The 25,414-nt window shown below is 46.5% G+C and overlaps 1 protein-coding gene across 3 annotated transcripts in view; it reads right to left on the bottom strand.

Annotated features, from left to right (window-relative positions):
• Positions 1–25,414, bottom strand: part of Hhat (hedgehog acyltransferase) — a 244,737-nt gene that overhangs the window by 156,207 nt on the left and 63,116 nt on the right. For all 3 annotated transcript variants that reach the window (XM_038349791.1, XM_038349792.1, XM_038349793.1), the window contains one exon: positions 18,107–18,257. In XM_038349791.1, coding sequence (XP_038205719.1) covers positions 18,107–18,257 — 151 coding nt within the window. The remainder of the gene's footprint in view (positions 1–18,106; positions 18,258–25,414) is intronic.

The raw sequence follows: 25,414 nt of genomic DNA, 5'->3' as shown, positions 1-25,414 counted from the left end.
TTAAATGTTTCTTTCTAAATTGAAGGTAAAAGTCTCTGCGCTGGAACACTTTTCTTAGGGGAAGTTCATCACAGTCCTTTCCTATACTGAGTTTACACTTGACGGAAATTAAGACACGACACTCAGGTTAAACGCCGCTGACCTCAATTTGAAGTTCCGGTACAATGGCACCATCAGGCCACAGGGCCGCTGATTCGCTGCCCTCGCGACCATTATTTGTAAGTAATAGTCTCATTATGGGGTTTTGCCTGAGGATGCACAGGGATTGGAAGCCTAGGAAGTCTCCTCCGGGGTTTGATTTGGCCAGAAAGCCATTTCTCGAGCAAACACGATGATTCCTGGGCTAGCTTTGTGTTTCAGCTTTCTGGTCTGCACAGCCCTTCCCTTGAGAACTCTCCCAGGAGTCAAGCCTAAGAAAGGCAACTGTTGGTGGAGGTGTCCACAGAAATCAGCAGGCCTGGGCTCTCATCCAGGGCTGCGCTCACTGTTTCTGGCACATTGGCTGCTGGAGGCCAAGTGTCCCCTGATACTCTCAGAAATAGCTTTTCCTTCTTTATACCTTGAAATGATCCCTGATTTAACAAGTGGTTCTAAACCTGTGGGTCACGACCCCTTTGGGTTGCAAAGACCCTTTCACAGGATGGTTGAATACTAGATACACTGCACGTAAGATATTTACATTACAATTCACAGCAGTAGTGAAATTACAGTTATAAAGTAGCAACAAAAACCATTTCATGGTTGGGGTCACCACAACATGAGGAACTGTATTAAAGGGTTGCAGTATTAGGAGGGTTGCGAACCACTGGGCTAAGCTATCCCTGAATCCTTGCTCCAAGCCTGGTGGCTATGAGCCAACGGTATAGAGCCTGGTTAGCTGAGACTCAGATGTCAAGTCTCATCTGGTTCCAAAACCCACAGACCTGGTGACCAGATCTCAGATCCCTCAGGGACTCCTTGGAGTTAATTTGTTACTAAAAATGGGCTTGCAGCAAGCTGAGCTTCTGCAGCTGTCCTAGCAAGAGAGAAGATGGTATGGTCTACCAGAAACACACCCTTGCTTTCGACCATCGGGCTGTTGAGACAATTAATCTCCAATGGACTGGAATGGACTGGAATGTCCCTAGGAGCTGTCAGACCATCTTGCAGGAAAGACAAGGGCTGAAATAATTGTGGATCAATGATAAATGGGACCACACCTTGACTAAACCATTGAGTTACACCTTTACCATTAATATCTCATGTCAAGACTCCCCCAAGACGGACATTGGGGAACAGGCAGCACTGAACCTCTTTACTTGTTCTTCTTCCTAATGTGGGTTTCCTGTTGCCGACAAGGTCTCTGCTGAGTCTGCTGCTTCCTACTGCCCCACAGGTGTGCACTCAGCTGTCCCTGTTCCTTCCAGCCTCTCCTGCTCTCTGTCCCTCTGCACTAATACCTGGAATTCTAAAGAGTGAACTCTGAGAACTCGCATGACAGAGAAGACTAGCAGGTGAAAGCAATTTTAAATGATTATGTGGCTCTGAGTTGAGAGAGACTGGGGACCTCATTACCCTGCTTTCTATTCTCCTCAGAGCCAAGCTGCCTCCTCCTTGCTGAAGAGAGCACATGTAGGTTTCAAAGCCATGGAATAATCAGCAAATTGAGATTTCCTTCAGGTGAACAGTCTGGGTGTGGTTCAGGGACTGGAGGTGGGCATGGGAGCACTAGTCTGCCTGTTTCCCGTCAACCAAGACAGCAAGGACCAAAAGACTTGATCTTAGCATGCAGCAAGGTCTTAGAGGTGTGTCTCTGATCCTAGCAGTTCAGAGGCCCTTGACTCTCTCAGTGGACAAAGCTTCTAAAGGTACTTAAGCACTCAGTGTAAATTCTGGGCACCACTCTACCACTCCCTGCCTGAGGTACAAGGAGCACACTGCTCTCTCTCGCTCGCTCTCTCTCTCTTTCTCTCTCAGTCTCTACACACGCACACACTAGCACAGTCCATGTGAACTCCAGTGGGCACACGCTTGCTCAGCCCTGACCTTATCTGGCAGGCAAGAGCCCAGAGCCACAGATATCTGGGTGCTGAGCAGACAGCCCTCTCTAATAACAACTCCAGTTCTTAATTATGCACTCTTTGAGTTTCCACAGAACAATCCTTCCTGCTGAGCGGAGGAACGAGATGCTGCCTGGAGTGTCTCCATCATGAGTGAGCAGTTGCCTAATGCACTCGTGGGAAGGGTTCAGAATATCCCATTAACAGAAGATTTGCAAGCCCGTCTCCTTAATGGTGAGAGCGGTATCTGCATGTCACTACATGATAGCAAGCATATTAATTAAAGCCCAGATTATACTTCACTCAATTAGGGATAATTTAGGGGGCTAAGAAATTATTAAATTTAAAAAAAATGAAAACTGGCTACTTAGTGGGATGCAGAACAAAACCCTCAGCGTCGCTGGGGAATTCATTACTTATCCTACCGCTGTGACAAAACACCCAATAAAAGCAACTTAATTTAATCTTATTTTAATTTAAGAACGGAAGGATTATTTGGGTTCATGACAGGACTTAAAGTGGCTGTCACATTGCATCTACAGCCAGGAAGCAAAGAACAGCAAGTGTTCAGGTTACCTGGCTTTCTCCCTTGTATCCAGTCCAGGGCTCCAGCCCAGGGGATGGTACCACCGACAGTCAAGGAGTGTCTTTCCACCTCAGTTAACCTGATCTAGATAAACTCTCACAGGCATGCCCACGGGCTTGTCTCCTGAAGGAACCTAGATCCTGCTGATCACTAACCGTGACCATCACAGGTTAGGACAAATCCGGGAGATCACTAATTCAAGAACTTAAGATCCCCACTTCCCTTTCACCTTTATAGAATTTTAAACTGAAGAAAATCTTAAGAATATTAAATTCCATTTCCTCTTTCAGCATTAGAGGAGACTGAGGCCCCACGAGGTACCTACCAAATGCCTTTTCAGAACAGAAGACCACGGAGAACTTGCAGCTGGAGAGTCTGTGACCCAAGTGGCCCTAGAGCCCCTGCCGCTGGAAGTTCACAGTCAGCTCTGGAGCCCTGCTTCTAAACAACGGCAAAGAATCAGATTGGACCAAAACTCTGACCAGGGTGGGGCAGAGAGTATGTCTATCAGCCTGCGCTAGCAGAGGAGAGGGTCTGCCTTGGAGGGGCCAGGTTTCAGAATTTAGCGCTGTGTGTCCTAGAAGGAGGAATTTTGATGTCAAAAGCCTGGTCTACAAGCATGTTCCCCATCCTGACTTGAGCGCCAACCCACTGTGCATAGGAGAAGGTCGGCCCACTTCATTCTTCCTCCCTTTATATCCATAGGCACCTGTTCTCTCTCTCTCTCTCTCTCTCTCTCTCTCTCTCTCTCTCTCTCTCTCTCTCTCTCTCTCTCTCTCTCTCTCTCTCTCCTCACTCTCTTCTCCCTCCCGCCTCTCTCTCTCCCTTCCTATTTCCCCTCTCTCTTCCAGTTACTGCTCAACCCAAGCCAAGACACTCAAACTCAGATTTGGGCTCAATGAGGAGCAGAGATGCCAAACCCTCATGGTTACATTGTATCTTATATTTCTGCTCTGCACACAAACATACCAAGACCTAAACTGTTCAAAAGAAAACAAAGTAGGGTAATTGGTAACTCAAGGTTTGTACATAGGAAAATCTTTGAGGGTATCCACAGAAGTCAGTATATGGGATCACTGGCCAAGAGGGGACAATTTGAGTGCCAAAACCTTAGAGGAGTAATAAATTATAAACCACTAGAAGACAGGAAGTATGGCATCCAGATAAATAATGAAGCATATGGGGTGTGGGAGGCCTTGCTTACCACAGAACCCCAAGTACCAACTGGCAAGGGCCAAAGCTGAATGTCGACATTTTGCAACATGGCCCCTAAGTGTCTCTTGTAGCTTTCTCTTTAGTTGGAAAGCAAAAAGAAGAAGGAGGAGGAGGAGGAGGAGGAGGAGGAGGAGGAGGAGGAGGAGGAGGAGGAGGAGGAGGAGGAGGAGGAGGAGGAGGAGGAGGAGGAGGAGGAGGAGGAGGAGGAGGAGGAGGAGGAGGAGGAGGAGGAGGAGGAGGAGGAGGAGGAGGAGGAGGAGGAGGAGGAGGAGGAAAAAGGAAGGAAGGAAAAAAGGAAAGAAAAAGAAGAAAACAAAACAAAAAAGAAATTATGACAAATCAGACCACAGCTTTTCTGGATAATGAAAATTAATACACCAGTAAGGACAGGAAAGAGGGTGTCTCCAGTCTGATACCCTAAAAATGACACACTTTTCTTATATGTGATAACTTCTAAATTGAAACAGTTCCATCCCCTGAGGAAAGATCCTCAAGACTCATAGATAAATGACTCACAAGTCTCAGAGAGTTCCTGAAACTTATCAGATGCACAGGCTCTCTTTCTTCAGGGTTATATAGACATCAAGGACTGCTGGGAAGAGAGGGGACTCTGCAACCTGCCAAGCTGCCTGTGACTTACATACAGAGTTGCAGAGACACAGCTTCCATGGTCATCTCCCATGCCAGGGTGGGCTTTTTAGTAATACAGCCGTGGTTGAAGAGCCCATGAATGCTCCTGTAAGAAGCCCTTCCATTCACATATTCCCAGGCAAAATCATAGAACTTCTTAAGATGTATCTCTGTTCAGATGCACAATCCAAATACACAGCCTTTAAAGAAGAGCTAAATTCTGAGAGAGAATATGCATGCATGAATGTAGGTTCTAGAGTTATAGGCATTTGCAAGCCACTTGGTGTGGGTACTGGAACACATGTTCGGGTTCCCTGATGGAGAGGTAAGCACTCCTAACTGCTAAGCCACCTCTCCAGGCCTAAGAGCTAAACTTCTCAACACTATAGAATTCAGAGGGCATAGAAGCCTTCCAGATAAGGGACCCTAAAGTTCCAATCCTGTGTCAGTCTAGTTCCCTCCTAGAAAAATGAGTTCTAGATGGCTAATAGCTTATAGCTCCTCAATGAAAAATCTACAGGTAGAAAAGCTGATGTTCCTAGAACTCACCCACCTCCACCAAACCTTCCTCACAATGAGTCTTGTAAAAATGTACAAAACCAGTCTCCCATCAAAGATGAGCCCATTAAATAGTCACAGCCCTGTGTCATCACTGGGCTATGCTTCTCCACCAAGAATGTGTGGGGGTCTGTGTGTTTCCGCATGCATGCACACACACACAGATGCATACACATCCATACATGTGCATCTTCTAATGTACATTTTTGAAAAGCCTGCTGGAAAGGGCGTTAAAGATTCAACAATGAAAGCTGAAAATAGAAACATTTCTGTCATACAAGATGAATACTTTTTGACACATCCAGAATCTGTATATATGATAAAAACAACTTCCTTGGCTGGGATGGCCACAGTTGGTTTTAACATGAGGTCTTACTTAGTCCATTTAGAAAATAAAATGCATCAACTACGACCATGTCGTCTAATTTGTGACATAGACATTATCTATCTAGCTGATAGCCACTAAACATAATTAGATTTTGATGTATTTTTCACACTGCCCTTCCTTATCTTAAAGACACACAGCAGAAACTAGAAGGAGCCACTAGGCATGGAACAGACACCCAGCAGCCTTGGGATGACGGGTATCCAGAGACTCACTTCACGCAGTAGAACTATCATGACAAGGCCAGCCACTGCCTGAGCTCACATAAGGCAGGCACAAGTTCTTACAAAGAACACATACATTATCAAACGTTCTACACAGGTTGGCTAGAACTTCAATGACTGGCGAGGTTGGAATGTTGCAAGTCCAAGACCTAATTAAAAATGTTCTTGGGCTATCTTGTGCTCTTGAATAGTCGTGACCTCCTCTCTGTGTGACTTAATGACCTTGTGACTATCACACCAGCTCCCATCAACTCCAAAGCTAAATGTGTCCTCAGAAAGCACCTTAGATCATAGAAGATACTTCCCCTCTTTGCTAAGGCCTGGTATCTGAGAACTATTGATTGACAGCTTTCTTTGTTCTGTTTCTACTAAAATGTTACAAAATTGCTCTCCTTGGACCATAGCCCTTGGGGAAAGCTGAATCTCTTTCCTGAGCCTTGGACATTCATGTTTGGTTCTAGACTACACCATGCCTTTCTCTGTAAGGTAAGAGCTGTGTTTTGCATTTTCGCAGACACTAGCCGTGGTAGAACCAGGGTCAGGATGCACCAGTCACTCACTCTGCTCCCCTAAACAAACCCAGAGCATCATTAAGTGCACATGGTCGGCAGCCTGCTTTCCAGCTCGTGAGTCACCAACAGGGGCTTGAGTCATTACATTTGTTTGCCCACTGTCTAAATAGCCCCAATACCCTTCTCAACAATAGACATAAAGGCCTGTGGGTTTTGTGTCAAAACAACTGTACACAGATTTAAAAAAAAAAAAAAAAAAAAAAAAAAAAAAAAAAAAAAAAACACTTCCCAACCAGAAGGTGGCTATTGTTACACAATAGTAACTTCTATTGCTGGTTAACCCATCAGAGCATCCAGGGTGGACAAGGCGTTTAAAAAACCAATGACCCCAGCATCCACAGGCACTAAAGAGGCTGTATTTACTGTGTGGTAGTTTTGGAAAATAACCTCCGGCTTTGAATTAGATAGAGCCGTGATCTGCCTGAGTGGATGAGGACAGAAAGAGCTGAGCAAAAGCTGCTGCTGCCATGAGCGCATGACACCTTTTAAGCGGTGAGAAATTCATTTAATAAATCGATTGAAGCCTGAAATCTAATTAAATCTAAAAGAGGCATCAGTCTGAAATGTTAATAAGTTCTCACTGTACAGGCGCGGCTTCTGCATGTGCCTTTAATAACGCGTAGTCTGAAGTGTTTTCTGTATTCGTTGAGGCCGCTCTGGGGCAGGACCTGAATCACTTCCAAACTCAACATCCAATACAAACACCTTTGTGCTGGTGAACTGTCTGGCTACCTTCTTCCCACAAAAGGGGGATGACAGGATGAGCAATCTTAAGGACTGGAGCATGACTGCAAGAAAAAGGGAAATCTATAAAGGACCCCGTGTGCCTTTCACCCAGGAAAGCCATGAGTGAGCGTCACCTCATTGCGGCACCCTAGGCTTGGGATCATTTAAATGGTCATGCCTGATGACACAGTCAGGCTTTCTGGAAATGAATGCTTTGAGTAGCTCACCCTAATCTGGAGCCCATCTTCAACCCTTTTAAACAAACGTGTTAAACTGCAGGTGTGGACAAGTGCTGTGGTATGTAAAGTATGTAAAGATCAGAAGACAACATGTGGGAGTCAGTGCTCTCCCTCCATCACGTGAGTACTGGGACCTGAGCTCGGGTCATCGGGTCATCAGGTGTTCCGCATGGCTGTCATCTTCACACATGTAGCCATGCCCGCCTCACAAAGATCATCCCTGTTGGGCTTGTTGATGATTTATGCCTCTTCCACATTGCTCACCCCATCACCCCCCAACCTCCACCTCGCTGTAGAGTACCCAACTGCATCTACTAACCAGCAACTCTGAATGTGGCATTGGGGATGGGGCGGGGCTAGAGGGAGAAGAGTACATCTCTGTGGCTACAGGGACATCCTGCTCCTTTTGAGTAGGGCTTTCTGGACATATCTGTTAGAGGAGCAGTGCCCACAGCCCTTTAAGTAGCCCTCCACCTATGCCCTGTAAGGATGCCCAATAGAGCTCTTTGACTCTTCAGAGTGACCTTCAGTCGAATCACAACTGTATTTGACACTGGGACCTTAGAAGAAGGGGCGGATATGACTTATGTCTCTCCTTGGGAAGGGATTTTAGGGACATTCGACTCAGGGGCAAGTGTCTTTACCCACTGAACCATCTCGTGGACCCCTAGAGCGCACCCTCAGCCACCAGAAGCACATGCATACCACAACCCCAGAGTTCAGCTTTCCTGCTGACTCGGAGCAGTCCTGAGATATCAGATGCACAGCCCAGTATTTCTCTGTGTGGTGGGAGGATTCATCGGGGCCAGGCACTGGGTCTGTGCTTCCACACAGCACGCTTGCTTCTGGAAGCTCAGCTCCCTCCCATATTCTCCATCTGAGACGTGGAGACAAAGGATACACAGTGGCATCTGAGGCCACGCTCGTCCCATCTCCTGGCCCTCTCCTGCTAGTCCGTCACTTCCTGCTCCGTTGCAGCACGCTAGTCTCACCTGTTCTTCCTTGTTCTCTTTGACGTGCATCTGGCCGCAGAGCCTTTTCATTGGATATTCTCTTCCTGCGACACCTCCCCAGCTAGTCATGTGTCTCTCACGTCTTCCTTCAGGTCTGCACTGCATGTAACCTTCTTGGTGAGGCCTAGCCTCATTATCCATGCTCATTATCCCAGGACCCTGTATTTGTGAGTTTATCTGATCAATAAAACCCACGAGAGCTCCAGATGAACATTTGCGCAGTTACTCAAGCTCAGAGGCCAGAACCCCGAGTCTCTGGACCTGTTAAATGGAAAGGGCTCGCTGTGCTGTTGGCGCACTCCACACTGGCATCCCATCTGTGCTGCCACATTTTTGTATGTTCTGGAAGACGACATCACTGTCCCATAAGCATGCCACAGGAAGTACTGTGTGGTGTCCCTAAGCATGAGAAAGCCATGGTGCAGCTTATCTGAGAAAAACCGGTGTCAGTATTCCCCCATTTCCCTCAGGCCCGAGTTCCAGTGCCGCTGTGCATGAGTTCAATGTTAGTGAGGCAAAATCATGCATAAGCAAGGTGTCTTTAAACATAGTATGAAATAATGATAGTTGAAGTGAGCGCCTCAAACCTGAAAACCTCTGAATGTTCACCCCAAAACTTCTGGGGCATGCCAAGCTGCATACCATGCCAAACTACACACCATGCCAGGGATGGCAAGCTGCACACCATGGCAAGAAATAAGCAACACTTCTAGGGACAACAATCAGAGACTCCGTCCAATCTTCACACCGTGGATTAATCACAGTTGAGGGTTCTTCATAAAGACGAAGTGTTAGCATTGACCTCTGGGGAGCAATTGGACAGGATCAGAGAGCCCTGCTCGTATCCAGGACTGTAGCACTAACCCCTGAGCACATGGGGTGTTGGAATGAAGACGGGAAGTTGCAAGAGGGCCCGAAATAGCAACACAAGCAAGCACAGCACAGCCAAACCAATCCGCAGTCTAAGGACTCCAAAAGATGGCGCCAACGAATGCTTTTGGGGCTGGAGAGATGGCTCAGAAGTTGAGAGCGCACATGCACACTGCTCTTGCAAAGGATCTATCTGTGTTCAGTCCCCACACACCCATGTCAGGCAGCTCACGCCTCCTAAAAACCTCACAACTAGGGAATCTCATGTTCTCGTCCAACCTCTGCAGGTGCCTGCGTGCATGTGATGTACACTCACACAGACATACACACATACGTGTAAATAAAAACAATATAAATAAATAAAAAAAATTTTGCACTTATTCATAGTATAACAGAAAGAGGCAATATAATCACCCACAGTGATGTAGAATGCATGAATTTTCATCTCAGACAAAATTCGTGATTCAACAAAAGTTTTTCTTACCAATGGTAAGACATGGAATATGTGACCCAGCTTTTGATGATATCTTCGTCCTTATTGATAAGATTATTACACAGAATAAACCAGCTCATTCAAATGAGGGTTTTTTTAATTGGAATCACTCATTTTGTATCTTAGCGATCCCTAGTTCCTAGTCATGACCTGGTTACTCACAAATTCAGAATCAAATCCAGGTCCAATCTTAAGTACTTTTCTTATCATTACAAAAAGAAAATTCATTCTACTTATGAGAGCTGAGACACACGGCTCCTTTCCTAAGGAGTATGCCACAACAGAGAGTGCCTCTTGTCCACAGCGAACGTGGAACAGAAATGACACTGAAGAAGATGAAATTATCCAGCTCTCTTTCCCTGCCCGCCCTCTGCTGACCCCTAATATCCTGAAGGAGAGGTTACTACACAGGGAGAGACACAAATCTAAAAGCAGAACGATACACGGTATCATTCTCTCAGGGTCAAAAATTGGGGTTCAACCTGAAGATCTGAAAAGCAAAACAGCCAGCCACTGGCTCTTACCTTGACCTTAGTCTGAAATGGTGACCCCACCTCCAGGAATCTCAGAAGGAGACTGTCTCTGAGAGCTACCTCATCCTGTCTTATGTTCCTCTCTAGGGCTGGGATTAAAGGTGTGCACCACTGGGATTAAAGGCATGCACCACCCAAGTTCTATGGCAACAAGTGTGGCTACGGGATTAAAGGTGTGTATCATTGGGGGTGCTGGGATTAAAGGTGTGTGTTACCATAACCTGGTCTGTAAGGCTGACCAGTGGGACTGTTTTTCCCTCAGATCTTCAGACAGTCTTTATTTATTAAAATACAATTGAAGAGCCGGGCGGTGGTGGCGCACGCCTTTAATCCCAGCACTCGGGAGGCAGAGGCAGGCGGATCTCTGAGTTCGAGGCCAGCCTGGTCTACAAGAGCTAGTTCCAGGACAGGCTCTAGAAACTACAGGGAAACCCTGTCTCGAAAAACCAAAAAAAAAAAAAAAAATACAATTGAAATGCCACCACAGGAGAGTGTTTACTTCTGACTTTGACCTCTGAGATGCCAACCTGTTGAAGACTTTCTACAACACAGAACTGGGGAGCAGATGTGGGCAGAGTGGGACAAAGGGGTGGAAAGGCTAAGGGGGGGGGGTGTAGAGGAGACACCCATGGGAGAAAAAGTCATCTCTGTGTGGGCATCAGAGAAGCCTCCTTCCAACCTCCATCTAGGAAGTCTCTAGATCTCTGTCTCTAACATAATGGGGGAAGCCCTCAACAGCCCACACCACCACCCAGTCAGTGACTTGGACTAATGAGGCAGCTCCTTCCTCCTAGTCTTTGGTGCCTACAAACCAACTCTCTGCCAACGGAGCCCTTCTCCGCCACTTCCACAATGAGTTTCTAGGGAGTTGGTACTCAAGGCAACATCAAGGAGCCCCTTGAATCCCACATCGTACCTCAGGCTCACGCTCAACACAGTTGAAAGCACTTACATAACTGTCTACAGAACTCCAGCTACATATTTACAGCCGCTCTCTTATCATTGCCAGAATCTGAATGTTTCCATGGTATGTTCCAGAAGAGCTTTGCTCCCAACACTGCATCCTGTTTCCTCAACTTAATGTGTAAGAGAGTTAGACTTCTTTTTTCTCAGCACTTCCCTTAGAAAAACTCCAACCCTGAAGACAAGCAGCTGTCAGACTCCCCTTGCATCAAAGTCTGCACGGAAAGTCTTTTCTCCCTTCAAGCCGGCAACTTCCTCCCTCCTCTGCTCTCTATGGCAGAGCACAATGTCTGGGGAAATGAGGGCTGTAATTAAGGCAGGTGTATACACTCCTCCTTCCAGACTCCTCTCAAGGTGCATTCGTTCTCAATAAAATTGAAAGTAGACATAATATTTTGACACACCACATAGAACACCTGACGAAGAATATTAGGAGGTGAGGAAGGCTGAGAACCCACCGTGGTCATGTATGATGTGTATAACATCCTTCAGGTGTGGCCCACAGCACCCAGAGAAAGACCAGTTACACACCAGTTCAAAACACTGGAATCTTTGCTCTTAAGTTACAATGGGCAGAATTTTAGAAAACCATGATTGTCTACTGAATTCATCATTTTTCTCATCATTGTGACAAAATAAACACTTGACAAGAAGAAAAGTGGGGGAAGAGAGGTTTGAGCTCGTGCAGTTGGAGAAGCTGGACTCCATCCTGGCAAGAAAGAGTGGTGAGGGGAACAGCTCATGTCTGCACCAGCAGGAACATGGGGGATTTGCTCTCCCAGCGGATCAAGAGCCAGAACCACACAGGAAGCAAGGTCAGCTATAAACCTGAAGGACAGCCCCCAGTGACCTGCCTCTTCCAGTGAGGTCCTACCTCCTGAAGGTTCAACAAACTCCCCAAACATCACATCCACCAGGGACCAAGTATTCAACACGTGCACTTGTGAGTGACATTCCACGTTCATTGCTTCAGCACGGATTTCCCGAGGGCAACCAGGACCCAAGCACAGGCAGCCTGGCCCCACACCTGTGGCCCCACACCTGTGCCCCCAACACCATATTCTGGTGACTAGCAAGACTGAGGGATGACCAATGCCCTCCATAGGAAGAGGCCCAGGTGTTCCCTGTGCCACACTGCTTCTATTCCAGAAGCCTTCTATCAAAGAGTCTGTCCACAATTGGACATGGAAAAATCTTCCACACAAGGGAAATGGAAAGGATGGCCTTTGAAGCAAAATGAACCAGCACACAAATCAGAACGGTGGCCAACTCCATATTTCCTTTCTACTTTGATCAATGGAAGTCTGTGTCCAGAAAAAATATTTCTTAAAATATGAAGAAAGAAAAATGCATTTACTGCGTCTGCTGAATGGGGACCAGGAGGGAAGAGTTAGGTATAAAGGAAGGAAGTTGTGCAGAGTCCATAGACTGCACTGTCTATGGTGTGCTCATTAATAAAAATACCCCAGCGCCTGGGGCAGACCTGGGGCCCCATGCTCCCATCTGAAACCCATCTTCTGCACAGTGCTACCCATTTTCCACATCTCCAACCACTCACCCTTCCAGACTTTCTTTACCAGAAAAGTAAAAACGCAAAAGGCACGGTACAAATTTTACCCTATCTGTACCAATGACACTGAGCTAATGTTTGGTGTTTGCCCTGTGCCCATTGCCTGAGTGTGTGGTCTCCGCTAACCCCACAGCAGCCGCCAGAGCAAGTGCTGCCGTCAGTCCACCTTAACGCCTCAGAAAAATGAGGTGGAAGGAGGCTGCCAACTTGCCAGATCCCGTGAGTAGCACAGTGTGGTAGGAAGCCATCTGGCTTCTGTGCGATTGGGCTGAGGAACAAGGGCATTGACGTCTCTGACTTTACCCCACTCTGCTGGATCATGGCTGCTCTAGATTCCAACTGGATGGAGTCTTTGCTTAGCCAATTCCTCAGCACTCACTGTTCCCAGGCCTGGCCCAGCAGGAGGTAGACCTCTACTATAATCTCATTTCCAACAATCATCACATTATCCTATGGGACAAATCTTCACTTTAGAGGTAGAAGACTGGCCCAGAAAATGAAGCAACTACCCAGAGTCTCACAACTGATGAGGAACAAGCTCTTGGGGACCAGGGTTCCTCTGGATAAGGTGAGCACTGTAAACAAAGCCTACTCCCCCTTTCCTCTTTAGGTTCACCCAGTCTCTGTTCTGTACCAGCGATGCTGGGAGGCCATAGCATCCTGGCACCCTGCCCTAACGACTGGGGGTTAAGCCTCATTCAGAGGCAGGAGGCTCAAAGAGGCAGCCGTCTATCCCTGGATGTACTGTTGATTGCACAGCAGAACCAGCTCCCTACCTAGAGAGCTAAAGTCTTCTATTGACCTCCCAGTCTGGGCAATTGATGCTCCACTGAGAGAAAGTGCTCGGGCTCCTCCCCCTGCTCCTCCTCCCAGACTAAAAATGTACTCATGCAATAAAGTCTAGCCCTCACCAACTGCTATCCAGATTCCTCTGGGATAGCGGATGATGCATGAATTTGCCTGCAAAGACCGGGAAGCATCGTAATTCAAGCAGTGCGGAGGGCAAGCTGCCTGAGATTCTTGAGATAACGGAAATTGACCCATAACTCACCAGCCACTGTGGGAAACCCTATCACTTTGCACACTTCATTCACCTCTATAGCTGGGAATCAGATCAGAACACTAATTTGGGACCTCAGACGGGCAACGCCATCTTTAATGACTCTTGGCAAAAGATACTCATTAGAGATCTCAGCTCCTCTAAATTAAAACATGAAACCTAGAGATTAAAGCGTAGAAATTTCAGTTTCTCAGCCCCATACAGCCACGGAAAACTCACACCACGGGAATACGGCTGCTCCCTGGGGCTTTGCTACGTCTGTAAATATTTCAGCGAGATCTGTGGAAAGGAAAGCTGGGGACAGGCGTGAACAGACCCAGCAGGTCCCAACTGTAGATGTGGACCATCAGAGAGAGCAGCAGTTCTTCATGGCCAACATAAACCATCCAGTCAAGAAAGATCATCTCCCTGCCGATGGCCAGAGTCGTCTGTTCTAGGCTACAAAGCTCAGGTTCCAATGACACAGCAGGCTGCTGGCATCGGGGTCCTGATTGGAAGACGGCACAGCCAGCCAGCCTCGTGTTCCGTGTAAAGTGCTGTGCTAATAACAGGCTCATCATTGGTCTAAGCTTCACTCGATATCTATTTCCAGAAGACTGAGAGAATCACTCGATAACCTCCAGGAGACTATTCTAAACCTCTCCCCTCCACCATCGCCCAGCAGAGCATGTGCACCGCCAGCTTCCCCTCCGCTCTTGACTAAATTCTGCTTACACTCAGGAAGAAGGGGCCGTTCCTGGTCTGCAGCAACACCCCATATGCAGCCCAGAGACATGGGTGTAAAGTTGGATACTAGACATCACAACTTCACAACTTGCCTTCCCTTAAAAGACCACACACCCAGAAATGTAACATGAAACCCACAGAACAAAGCTGGGTGTGGTCATGGATGTCTGCCACCCTAGTGCAGAAGAGCTAGAGGCAGGCAGGTCCTCAGAGCTTGCTGACCTGCCAGCTTAGCCAATCAATGCCTTCCAGGTCCAGCAAGAGACTGTCTCAGAAGATGGAGGGTAGTTGAGAAAGACACCCAACATTTACCTCTGGCCTCCACACTCATGAACACACATGTACATATGCACTCACATGTGCTACGCAGACACGTACATGTACACACACATGCACATATACTGCACAAGCACACACATACACCAGACATCCATGCACACCCACATACAACACTGAAAAACCTCCCTGTGAGGAAGGAACAGTCGCAAATGACACAAAGATAATCAGCACTTTTATTCTTCTGAAAAAAGCCTCTCATGAGCTTTCCCCTGGGTACCACGGCTCAGAGGCTCACGTGGATTCTGAAATTGGGCTGCTTAACCTGAGAAGGCCACCTCGCGCAAAGACACAAGCACTTCTTCTAAGTACAGCCAGCAAGCTGGAAAGAAACTTAAAAATACGGAGGGGCTGGTGTGGTGGTGTATGCTGGTAACCCTAACATTTGGGAGGCTGATGTGGGATTTCCCCCTCTGTATGCTGTGAATAACACTGGATAATAAAGAAACTGCTTTGAGCCTATAGCAGGTGGGGAAAACTAAACTGAATGCTGGGAGAAAGAAGGCAGAGTCAGAGAGAAGCTATGTAGCCCCACCAGAGACAGACGTCTGAACTTTATTTGGTAAGCCACAGTCTCATGATGATACACAGATTAATGGAAATGGGTTAATTAAGATATGAGTTAGCCAGAAATACACTTAAGCTATTGGCCAAACAGTATTGCAAATAATATGGTTTCTGTGTGATTATTTCGGGGTTGAGCAGCTGGGAACAAACAAGCAGCCTCCTACTACAACAGGAGGCTGATTTCATGATTTCAAAACCCACCGAGACTTACACGGCCACACCTTGTCTCAAGAACAAAACAAAGACAGCACTGTGGGTAAAAGCCCGTCCTGCTCTTGCAGAGGACTCAGGGTCAGTGTCCAGAACCCACACACCTGGCAGTTCACAAACACCAGTGACTCTAGTTCCAGGGCATCTGATGCCCATGGGCCTCCTTGGTCACCACACGCACACGGGGCACAACACAAACTCACAAAGGCTCACATAGACACAGACACTTGCTTTGATCAATAAATCTAAAATGGCAAGGAACCTTCTAGTCTTGAATGCTGCAGAAGCTAGAAAGGGAGCCTGCATCAGTCCTAGAGGAGAATCTATTCATATTTTCATCAAGTGCTCTTGTAAATAACTTTCAATCACCATTGCTCCAAGGGCTCACACTTTGGAGCCCCACAGAGTAACGATTTGTTACATGACAATGGCATATATGTTCTATCCATCTCTGTAGTTTATGTAAGTTGAGGATCTTTCTTGGGCAAAAAATAAGTTAAATAAGGGGGCTGGAGAGATGGTCCATCAGTTAATAGTGTATACTGCTCTTCAGTCTTCAAGAGGACACAAATTCGGCTCCTAGTGCTCACACCGGATGGGTTAAAATAACTGTAATCCAGCCCTACTGCATCCAATGTCAAGAATCTTCTGGCCTCCAAGGGGGCCATATGCATAGCTATATAGAGATACACAGATATATACACTCACGTATGCATAGCTATAGACAGATATAGACACAGACACAGAAACATACACACACTTAAAAATTTTAAAAAATTAAATTTGATTAAATAAAACAAAAACAGACAGTCATCTGTTTCACTGTATAAAACACAGCCACCTTATAGCAATCAGTGAGTTAGTAACTATGGACAAGGAAACTGTCCTGGTCACCATGGTGACCACTCCAGCTGACCCTGCAGAAGTCCCCAGAAAAAAACATCCTTTCCAAGTACATTAGAGCGGATGGTCACAACAGAGAAGCAGAGAAGCCATGCAGGGCTCCCACCAGATGCTTGTGACATGTTCCCAAATCATACCCGGTCCCCACCATGGACTGAGGAAGCGACCTTTCTGAGCAGGTCACAGGATGACAGCTTCCAGTGAGGTTGGTCTCAACAAAAACTATCCAGCCGTGAAAAGAGCCCCTCTGCCTTCCCCAGTCCTGGCTTTAACAAGACCAGCCTGGGGCTTGATGAGATGACAAAGGAGATGTAGGGGAGCTGCTGAGCTGCCCTTCTACAGCTACAGGAAACCTCCAACCCCGTAAAGCAAGCTGGAACACAGCTAACACGTGCATGCAGAAGCCCAGGTCACGCCACGTGCGTCTACACAGCTACGGAGAAGCAACACTGCAAGCAGCCTGTGTCCTCCAAAGAGCAGCAGGGGTTTGGCAACACTCGCTGAGTTCTCCCGCTACCTCCATCTTGGGTCTACAGAGATGAATGAGGCAGACAGCAACTCTGAACAGGGCGAGAACTAGAAAGAAGCCAAGCGAGGGAACCGAAGACCAAGTTTCAAGTAGGCACTGATTCCCCCTGCTGAGTTGGCGCCTACCCTGAGCTTCTTCCACTGGGTCTGCAATTGCAATAGCAATCTCAATCCTTGCTACATGCTGGATATGGTCAGAAAAACGTGTGTGCAAACAAGTCCTCCTGGAAAACAGCCGCCAAAAATGATAAGGAACTTAGGGATCTTTAGGAACAAAAAGTCCCAGGCCAATCATAAGTTTAGGGGACAAAAATCAATAACAGCCAAAAAACTCAGAGAAAACATCAGTCTATTGTACAAACCCTGTACTGGAACAACACAAAGTTGAGGGTTAGCATTTGAAAGCATCTTCTGTGGCTTGCCTCCTCTTCAAAAGAACTTTTGGAGACAAATGTATACATCACATTACTATTGTTACTAAAGAGATAAGACAACCAGACCAGAAGGTTTTTCAAAACCTGCAAATGGGTAAACGGCAGTGAGCGTTGGCCTAGGCTGTTACACTCGGCCCGTTTATAGTCAACAGTGTGCCTTACACGCTCACTTCTCAAGGAAAGCAGAGTGATGAATACCCCATATCATGTCTGTGATGATGTTTATTGTCAGTTTGACCAAATCCAGAGTCACCTGGGAGGCAAGCCTCCAGGCACACCATCTTGGGTAGGTTAGCTGGGGAGGGACGACCCACCCTAAAAGCAGGTGGTACCATTCCCCGGGTTTGGGTCCCGGATTGCATAAAAAGGAGAAAACGAGGTAAGCACCAGCATTCACTGGCTGCAGCCTCAATGTGACCAGCTGCCTCCCACGCTCCCATGTCTAGGGCTCCCATGTTACTCTTTACACTCAAATAGCGACCCAAAATGAAGCCTTTTCCCACAGCCATGAGACATCACAGTCCTGTGTGAGTCCTGCCTCACTTACCTCTGTACCTTTGTGGTAACTCTGTGCGGGTCAGAAAGTCCAGACTGCCATCACCTTAGCAGGATAAAGAATGTGTAGTACCAAATGTGGCGTTGGTAAAGGGACAAACAGTAGCCAAACTCTCTGAAGCCAGCCAAGCCCACCGGACACACCCAAAAGACTTAAACCAGGAGACTGACCTCCACATCCCAGTAAAGCTGAACATGGTGCTGACGCAGCGGGGAAGGGGTGGTGGTTTGAGACCGTCCAGGCGCATGAGCAGGGCCGGAACACCGAAGAGCACCAAGTATTTCACATAGAAGAAGAGTACTTGGGCCAGGGCCAGTCCTCCTGAAAAGCAAAGGGCCTCGTCAGCCATACCAGCGAAAGACAGCAGCCTCCTGGGTCTGTCTTGCTTCTTCTCCAGTCCCTTCTTGCCTTCCACGGTCTTGGGCATTTGCACCTCGTCCCTAGTTGGTCCCGAGAGGGGAAAGTTAAGGGCTTTAGCCTCACTGGAGGAAGAATGTCACTGGGGGTAGGTTTGAGTAAAAAGCTATGTGCTTCTAGTTCACTCCTTGCTTGTGATTCAAGATATGAACACTTAGCTTCCTGCCCTGTAGTCTGCCACCTGCTCCATACTGTCCCCACCATCACGGACTCTAAGCCTCTGGAACCGTGAGCCCAAATAATAAACTCTTTCTTCTATAAGATGCCTTGCTGAGGTGTTTAATCATGGCAACGGAAAAGTAACCAACAAAAATGAGATCACCTTTATTACTGTCACAGGCAAGGGGACCTTTCCACAAGCTACATCTTTTTTTAAAAAAGTTTATGTGCATGTGTTTGTGTGTGTGCACATGTGTATGTGCCACAGTGCACACGTGAAAGGCAGAGAACAACTTCTGGAAGCCGGTCCTCCCTTCCACTGGGAGCCGGTCCTCTCTCCACTGGAGTCGGTCCTCCCTTCCACTGGAGCCGGTCCTCCCTTCCACTGGGAGCTCCAGGAATTGAACTCAAGGCATCAAGCTTGTGTGGCAGGGGCCTTTTCTAACAAAGCCACCTCGCCAGCACACAAGGCATGCTTTCACAGGTAACAAAGAAAAAAAGCATGCAAAAATACCCATTTTGCTTAAAAACTAGGAGGATGGGGGGGGGGACGACCCTTCGCAAGTCCTTTCCAAACCTGTATCCGTCAGAATCCAAAAGCCATATCAGAGAGTGTCGATGAAGACATCATACACAGCACATAAGAATATCCCACAACAAGAAAAACAATAACTAAAATGGAAAACAAACAGAGTTTCCCATGTCCCAGAAATTCAGGCTTTGGTCAAGAGAGATGCAAGTGTCTCCACACAGAGACATGCAGGCAGTCTTACAGAACTCTTAACAGACAAAAGATGGGAACAATCCAAACGTCCATCCACAAGCAGACAAGTTACAGTGGATCCAGACAATGGGATAGTACTCTATCTTACAAAACAGGAACTGAAGTCCCCAGAACAAAAGCCATGTCTTTATTAAAGTCTACAAGACTGAACCACCGCCTACTACATCATCATGGAGACTTGGATTGCTGCTGATACAGAGCCAAATTGCCTTGCTACACCTTAGCCTCTTAAATACTTATTTCTTGTCCACCTCTTTGTCTGACCTGTTTTTTCACATATCAAGTGAAACTTGGGGATGTAATGATTTAGTGGAGACTAGCTCCCATCAACCCAAAAGCTAGCAATGGCATCTGCGACTACAACAGAGATTTTTCTGGTTTGGTATAACCTGCCTTCCTGATGTCCCCAACAACACATTCAGAAAATCCCATGATTTGTGGCTTTCTTGTATTCTGTGACTTTGAGGGGGGGCTTGCTTCCCATGTGGTGCAGGGCTGCTGTGGGAGCCACACACTCCATGACGTGACTACGAGGTCAGCAGTGACAGCTCTGTCGGTGTCTCTGTGAGGTTGGAGCTTGTCCTCTAGACGTCTGAAGGTCGCCTGGTCAGCTGCACAGGCCATTCCGTAGCGACCCTCTTAAAATAGGAGAAAAGTCTTGGATGCTGCATGAACACGCTGTCGCCATCCCTTTGGAAGCAAGTGAATGATCTACAGTGGTGTCCCAGGAAGCTCAAGGGAAGTGGAAACAGAACCCCAGTTCTTTTCTGTGTGTTTCCATGGAGGATCCATGAGAATCTCCTGAGCCTTATGTCACATGTAAGTTCCACAGTTTTTCTTCCAAATTAAGAAATACCAAGAGGTGCCCACAGAGTCTCATTTTATTCACTCATTTCTTATTGAGTATGTGTGTGTTCGTGGTTGTGTGCGCGCACGTGTGTGTGCATGCGTGTGTGTGCACGTACATCCATCTCAAGTCAATCTTGAGTGTCTTTTCTCATTCACCATCCTTGTTGGTTCTATTTTGTTTATTTATTCATTTGTATGTGTGTGTGCTTAAGTGCACACAGGGAGGTCAGAGGGCAGCTTGCCGGAGTCGGTTCTTGCTGGGGAATGTTATTTTAAGATGTGTTGCTTTTGTTTATGCTGCATTTGTTTAACTCTGTGAAGCTGTGATATTTTCCCTGTCTAAAACACCTGATGGTCTCAATAAAGAACTGAATGGTCAATAGTGAGCCAGACAGGAGACCACTTCCTAAATATAACCCAGTAGCACAGACACTGAGAGAAACAATTAATAAATGGGACCTCCCAAAACTGAAAAGCTTCTGTAAAGCAAAGGACACGGTCAACAAGACAAAACAACAGCCTACAGAATGGAAAAAGATCTTCACCAACCCCACATCACACAGAGGTCTGATCTCGAAAATATACAAAACTCAAGAAATTGGTCATCAAAAGAACAAATAATTCAATAAAAAAAAATGGAGTACAGACCTAAACAGAGAACTCTCAACAGAGGAATCTAAAATGGCTGAAAGACACTTAAGGAAATGTTTAACATCCTTAGTCACCAGAAAAATGCAAATCAAAATAATTCTGAGATTCCATCTTACATCTGTAAGAATGGCCAAGATTAAAAACACTGATGATAACTTATGCTGGAGAGGTTGTGGGGGAAAAGGGAACACTCCTGCATTGCTGGTGAGAATACAAGCTGGTACAGCCCCTTTGGATGTCAGTGTGGTAATTTCTCTGAAAATTAGGAAACAATCTTCCTCAAGACCCAGTAATACCACTTTTGGGTATATATGTATGTATATATATATATATATATATATATATGTATATATATATATATATATATATATATATATATATATATATATATATATATATCCAAAGGATGCTCAATCGTGCCACAAGGACGTGTGCTCAACTATGTTCATAGCAGCTTTGTTTGTCATAGCCAGAACCTGGAAACAACCTAAATGCCCCCTCGACTGAAGAATGGATAAGGAAAATGTGGTACATTTACACAATGGAGTACCATACAGCAGAAAAAACTAACGACATCTTGAATTTGCAGGCAAATGGATAGAGCTAGAAAACATTATTTTGAGTGAGGTAACCCAGACACAGAAAGACAATTATCACATGTACTCACTCATAAGTGGTTTTTAAACATAAAGCAAAGAAAACCAGCCTACAAATCACAATCCCAGAGAACCTAGACAACAATGAGGACCCTAAGAGAGACATACATGGATCTAATCTTCATGGGAAGTAGAAAAAGACAAGATCTCCTAAGTAAACTGGGAGCATGGGGACCTTGAGGAGGGCTGAAGGGGGGATGGGAGAGGCAGGGAGGGGAGCAGAGGAAAATATAGAGCTCAATAAAAATCAATAAAAAAAATAGTGAGCCAGGAGCAAGGATATAGGTGGGGCTGGCAGGCAGAGTATAAATAGAAGGAGAAATGAGGAAGAGGAGGAGCAATGAGACAACAGAGAGAGAAGGATTTCAGGGACCAGCCACCCAGCCAGCCATGGAGAAACAGTGAATATACAGTAAGATATACAGAAGTAAGAAAACGAAAAAGCCCAGAGGCAAAAGGTAGTTGGGGACAATTTAAGTTAAGAAAAGCTGGCAAGAAACAAGCCAAGCTAAGGCCAGGCATTCCTAAGAAGAAGCCTCTCTGGGAACTGGGTAGTGGCCCCCCCCCAAAAAACCAAAAGAGTATAAAGACTTCACACAACAAATTCTCTCCTACCACCCTGTAGATGCCAGGAACTGAACTCAGGTCATCAGATTTGATGGCAAGTGGTTTTACCCGTGAGCCACCTGGCTAGCCCCACCTTGCTTCTTGAGACAGGCTCTCTCAATGGGACCTGGGACTTGCTAAGCAGACTGGGCTGGCTGGCAGGTAAGCCGCAGGGATCTACTCGACTCTCCCTCTCCTGGGCTGGGTTTACAGAGCCTCTTTTCATGTGGGTGCTGGGGAATCACACTCAGATCCCCCACCACCTCTTCAGCCATTCCTGTCAGGGAATCCGTCCGTTCAGAGTGTAATTCGGGAGGTTTTAGCGTATTTACAAATGTGAGCAAATACCATCACTTGCCAATTACAGAATGTTTTATCACTTCAAACCCAATCTTATCCATCGTCACAGGCAAGAGGACTCTTTGCCCCTCAGTTTTTGCCTCGTGTTTACTCTGAGTCAAATATAAACGGGTGCTGCCTGGCAACACAGGTTCAGGCCGTTCCAGATGACATGTTCTACCACGAAAATAGTTACATGGACTTCTGTAGTCACGGAATTCAAGAATGTCATGAATCAAGGTGGCTCAAACATGGCAGCAGTGATGTCTTTCTCCCATGGCAGGCACTTGCAAGCCCAGCACTCTGGAAGTAGAGGCAGACAGATCCCTGGAGCTCAGCGACCAGCCAGCCAAGCCAAATCTGGGAGTTTCCGGTTCTGTGACAGACCTTTGACCTCCAAGGCCAGCTAGGTTCCAGGGGACCAGGGAGCACTTGTTAAAACGTCTTAAAGGTCTGACAAGTCACGTGTTCTCTTTACTGGGGAACCTTGGATTCCCCACTGGGTGGACTCTACTTAGCATGCACTCTGCAAAGGGGGTGTCAACACAGAGAGAAATGTCCTCGGTGCTTCCGGGCAGGTTGGACTCATTGCCACCAGATAAAACAATCAAAAAGAGTTACAGGAGCCCAAGCCCAGGTGACCCTGGAGGACCAGACCCTCAACTGACCTTATCTGTAAAAATAAAGTTGATTTGGGCCGCCAATTGTTTTTAATTCCAGTTCCATGATATCTGGTGGCTTCTTCTGGCTTCCTCAAGCACAAGGTGCTCATACACAATAACACAATACACTATATACATTCAGGCAAACACTTATACACATAAACTAAAAAAAAAATTTAAATTTAAAAAATGGTGGGATGGCTTTCTGAGGAATGACTCCCAAGGTTGACCTCTGACCTCCACAAGCATGCAAATATCCCCCACACATACACATGCACCTACATACATCCAAACACACAAACACTAAAAAAAATGCCAAGAAAAAAGCTGTCATGTGTGTATATATATACATGTACATTACCTATACACTACATGTGCTGGACAGTTTTATATCAACCTGATACAGGCTAAAGTCATCTGAGAGGAGGGAACCTCAATTGAGAAAATGCCTCCACAAGATGGGGCTGCCAGCAAGTCTGTAGAGCATTTTTCTTAACTAGTGATTGGTGGAGGAGGGCTCAGCTCATTGTGGGTGATGTCATCCTGGGCTGGTGATCCTGAGCTCTATTAGAAAGCAGGCTGAGCAAGCCATGAGGAAGTCAGTAAGCAGCTCCCCTCCATAGCTTCTGCAGCAGCTCCTGCCTCCACATGCCTGCCCTGTTTAAGTTCCTGTCCTGACTGCATTTGATTATGAACTATGATGTGGAAGAATAAGCAAAAGAAACCATTTTCTCTCCAAATTGTTTTTGGGGCTTTATGACCAAAAAAAAAAAAAAAAAAAAAAAAAAAAAAACCAAGCAAAACCAAACCAAAAAAACAAAACAACAACAACAAGAAAAAAAAAACAATTAAGACACTACACGTTCATCAAGAGGTAAGGAATATGTGCTAGACCCGTCATCTTGGAAGGCGGCAGTAAGGTGTTACTCTGAGACAGGCTCTGCTTGGGGACAGTCTGGAGCAGGGGTAGCAGCATGCTCAGAGGCTGCTCCAGTAGCACAAGCTCCCACAGCCAAAGATAACCAACCTGCAGAAGCACAGATGTCAGATGCTCAAGGTCACCCCCACCTCTTGGAGACAGGAGGCGGGGGAGCATCCTGGGCCTTGTTAGCAGGAGGCCAGCTCAGGAAGGCTGGGAAGAATGCTTCGTGTCTCCAGCCCTGCCTTCATTTCTGACACTGGTTCGCACAGGTGTTGTTCTGAGGCTTAGGGATTAAAACCCGTCTCTGAGTATACACCTCTATGAGTCATTTGCAAAAAATCATCTTTCATTGGTACTTTTCACAAACAATGGGGCTAAAGAAAGGATTTTGTGTGGGTGTTTAACATAACTATGGCTGAACCTAACTGAAGATGATTGGGGTTTCTTTTTACCCCAGTATGGATGAAAAACACGAGCCACATGTCTTTATAATCATGTAACACAGCTCTATTTACCTGTTGGTGAATATTTCTAATGGCTTAAGATGGGGGCATCTTGGTGGTGCAGGCCTTAAACCCCAGCACTTAGGAGGCACACAATTCACTTTCACCTTAGAGCAGGTTCAAACTAGACTAAAGCCTTTGTGTAAATAGATCATAAGTTTAAGACTTTACAGCTATGCACAAGGTCACACATCAGCGCCGCGGACGTCCAACCAAGCATCCTAAGAAAAGTTTGCCAATTCTTTGCTTGCCAAGGTAATGTGGGAGTCCCCTCTGTGTGCTGTGATTACCATTAGTGAATAAAGAAACTGCTTTGGACCTATGGCAAGGCAGAACTTAGGTAGGCAGGGAAAGCTAGGCTGTATGCTGGGAGAAAGAAGGGCTGAGTCAGAAAGAAGCCATGGAGTCACCGCCAGAGTCAGACTTGACAAACTTTGCTGATAAGCTACTGCCATGTGGCGATACACAGATTAATGGAGATGGGTTAAACTAATATGTAAGAGTTAGCTAATAAGAAGTTAGAGCTAATGGGCCAACCAGTGATTTAATTATCTCGCCTATCAGCAGTAAGGTGGAGCAGGTCACTGGGCCATCCAATACAGAAGGGTTCTGTGCTAGAGCTGAGATGTGGAACTCCGAAGCTCATCCTTTAAAGGGTCAGTTGCCAGCATTACTAATGGGTGGCTGCACTTTCAGGAGACGAGAGGAAGTTGGGTCATTGGGGCATGCTTCAGAAAGGGAGACAGAGAGCCCCGCCCCCTTCTCCCTGCCTCTGTCTCTGCTCTCCTCACTCTGCTCTCGTTCTTTCTTACAGGTTCTCTCATTGCCCAGTCACCATGCACTGAGTAACGTCCTCCGCCATGCACTCCCTCACCTTGGGCCCAGATACGACGGGACCATGCAACCACGGACCCAAGCAAAACAAGCCCT

Source organism: Arvicola amphibius, chromosome 12 (genome assembly GCF_903992535.2).
Source record: "Arvicola amphibius chromosome 12, mArvAmp1.2, whole genome shotgun sequence".
Lineage (NCBI taxonomy): Eukaryota > Metazoa > Chordata > Mammalia > Rodentia > Cricetidae > Arvicola > Arvicola amphibius.
Note: the sequence above shows the minus strand (reverse complement) of the source record. Positions and strands in the feature narration are given on the sequence as shown.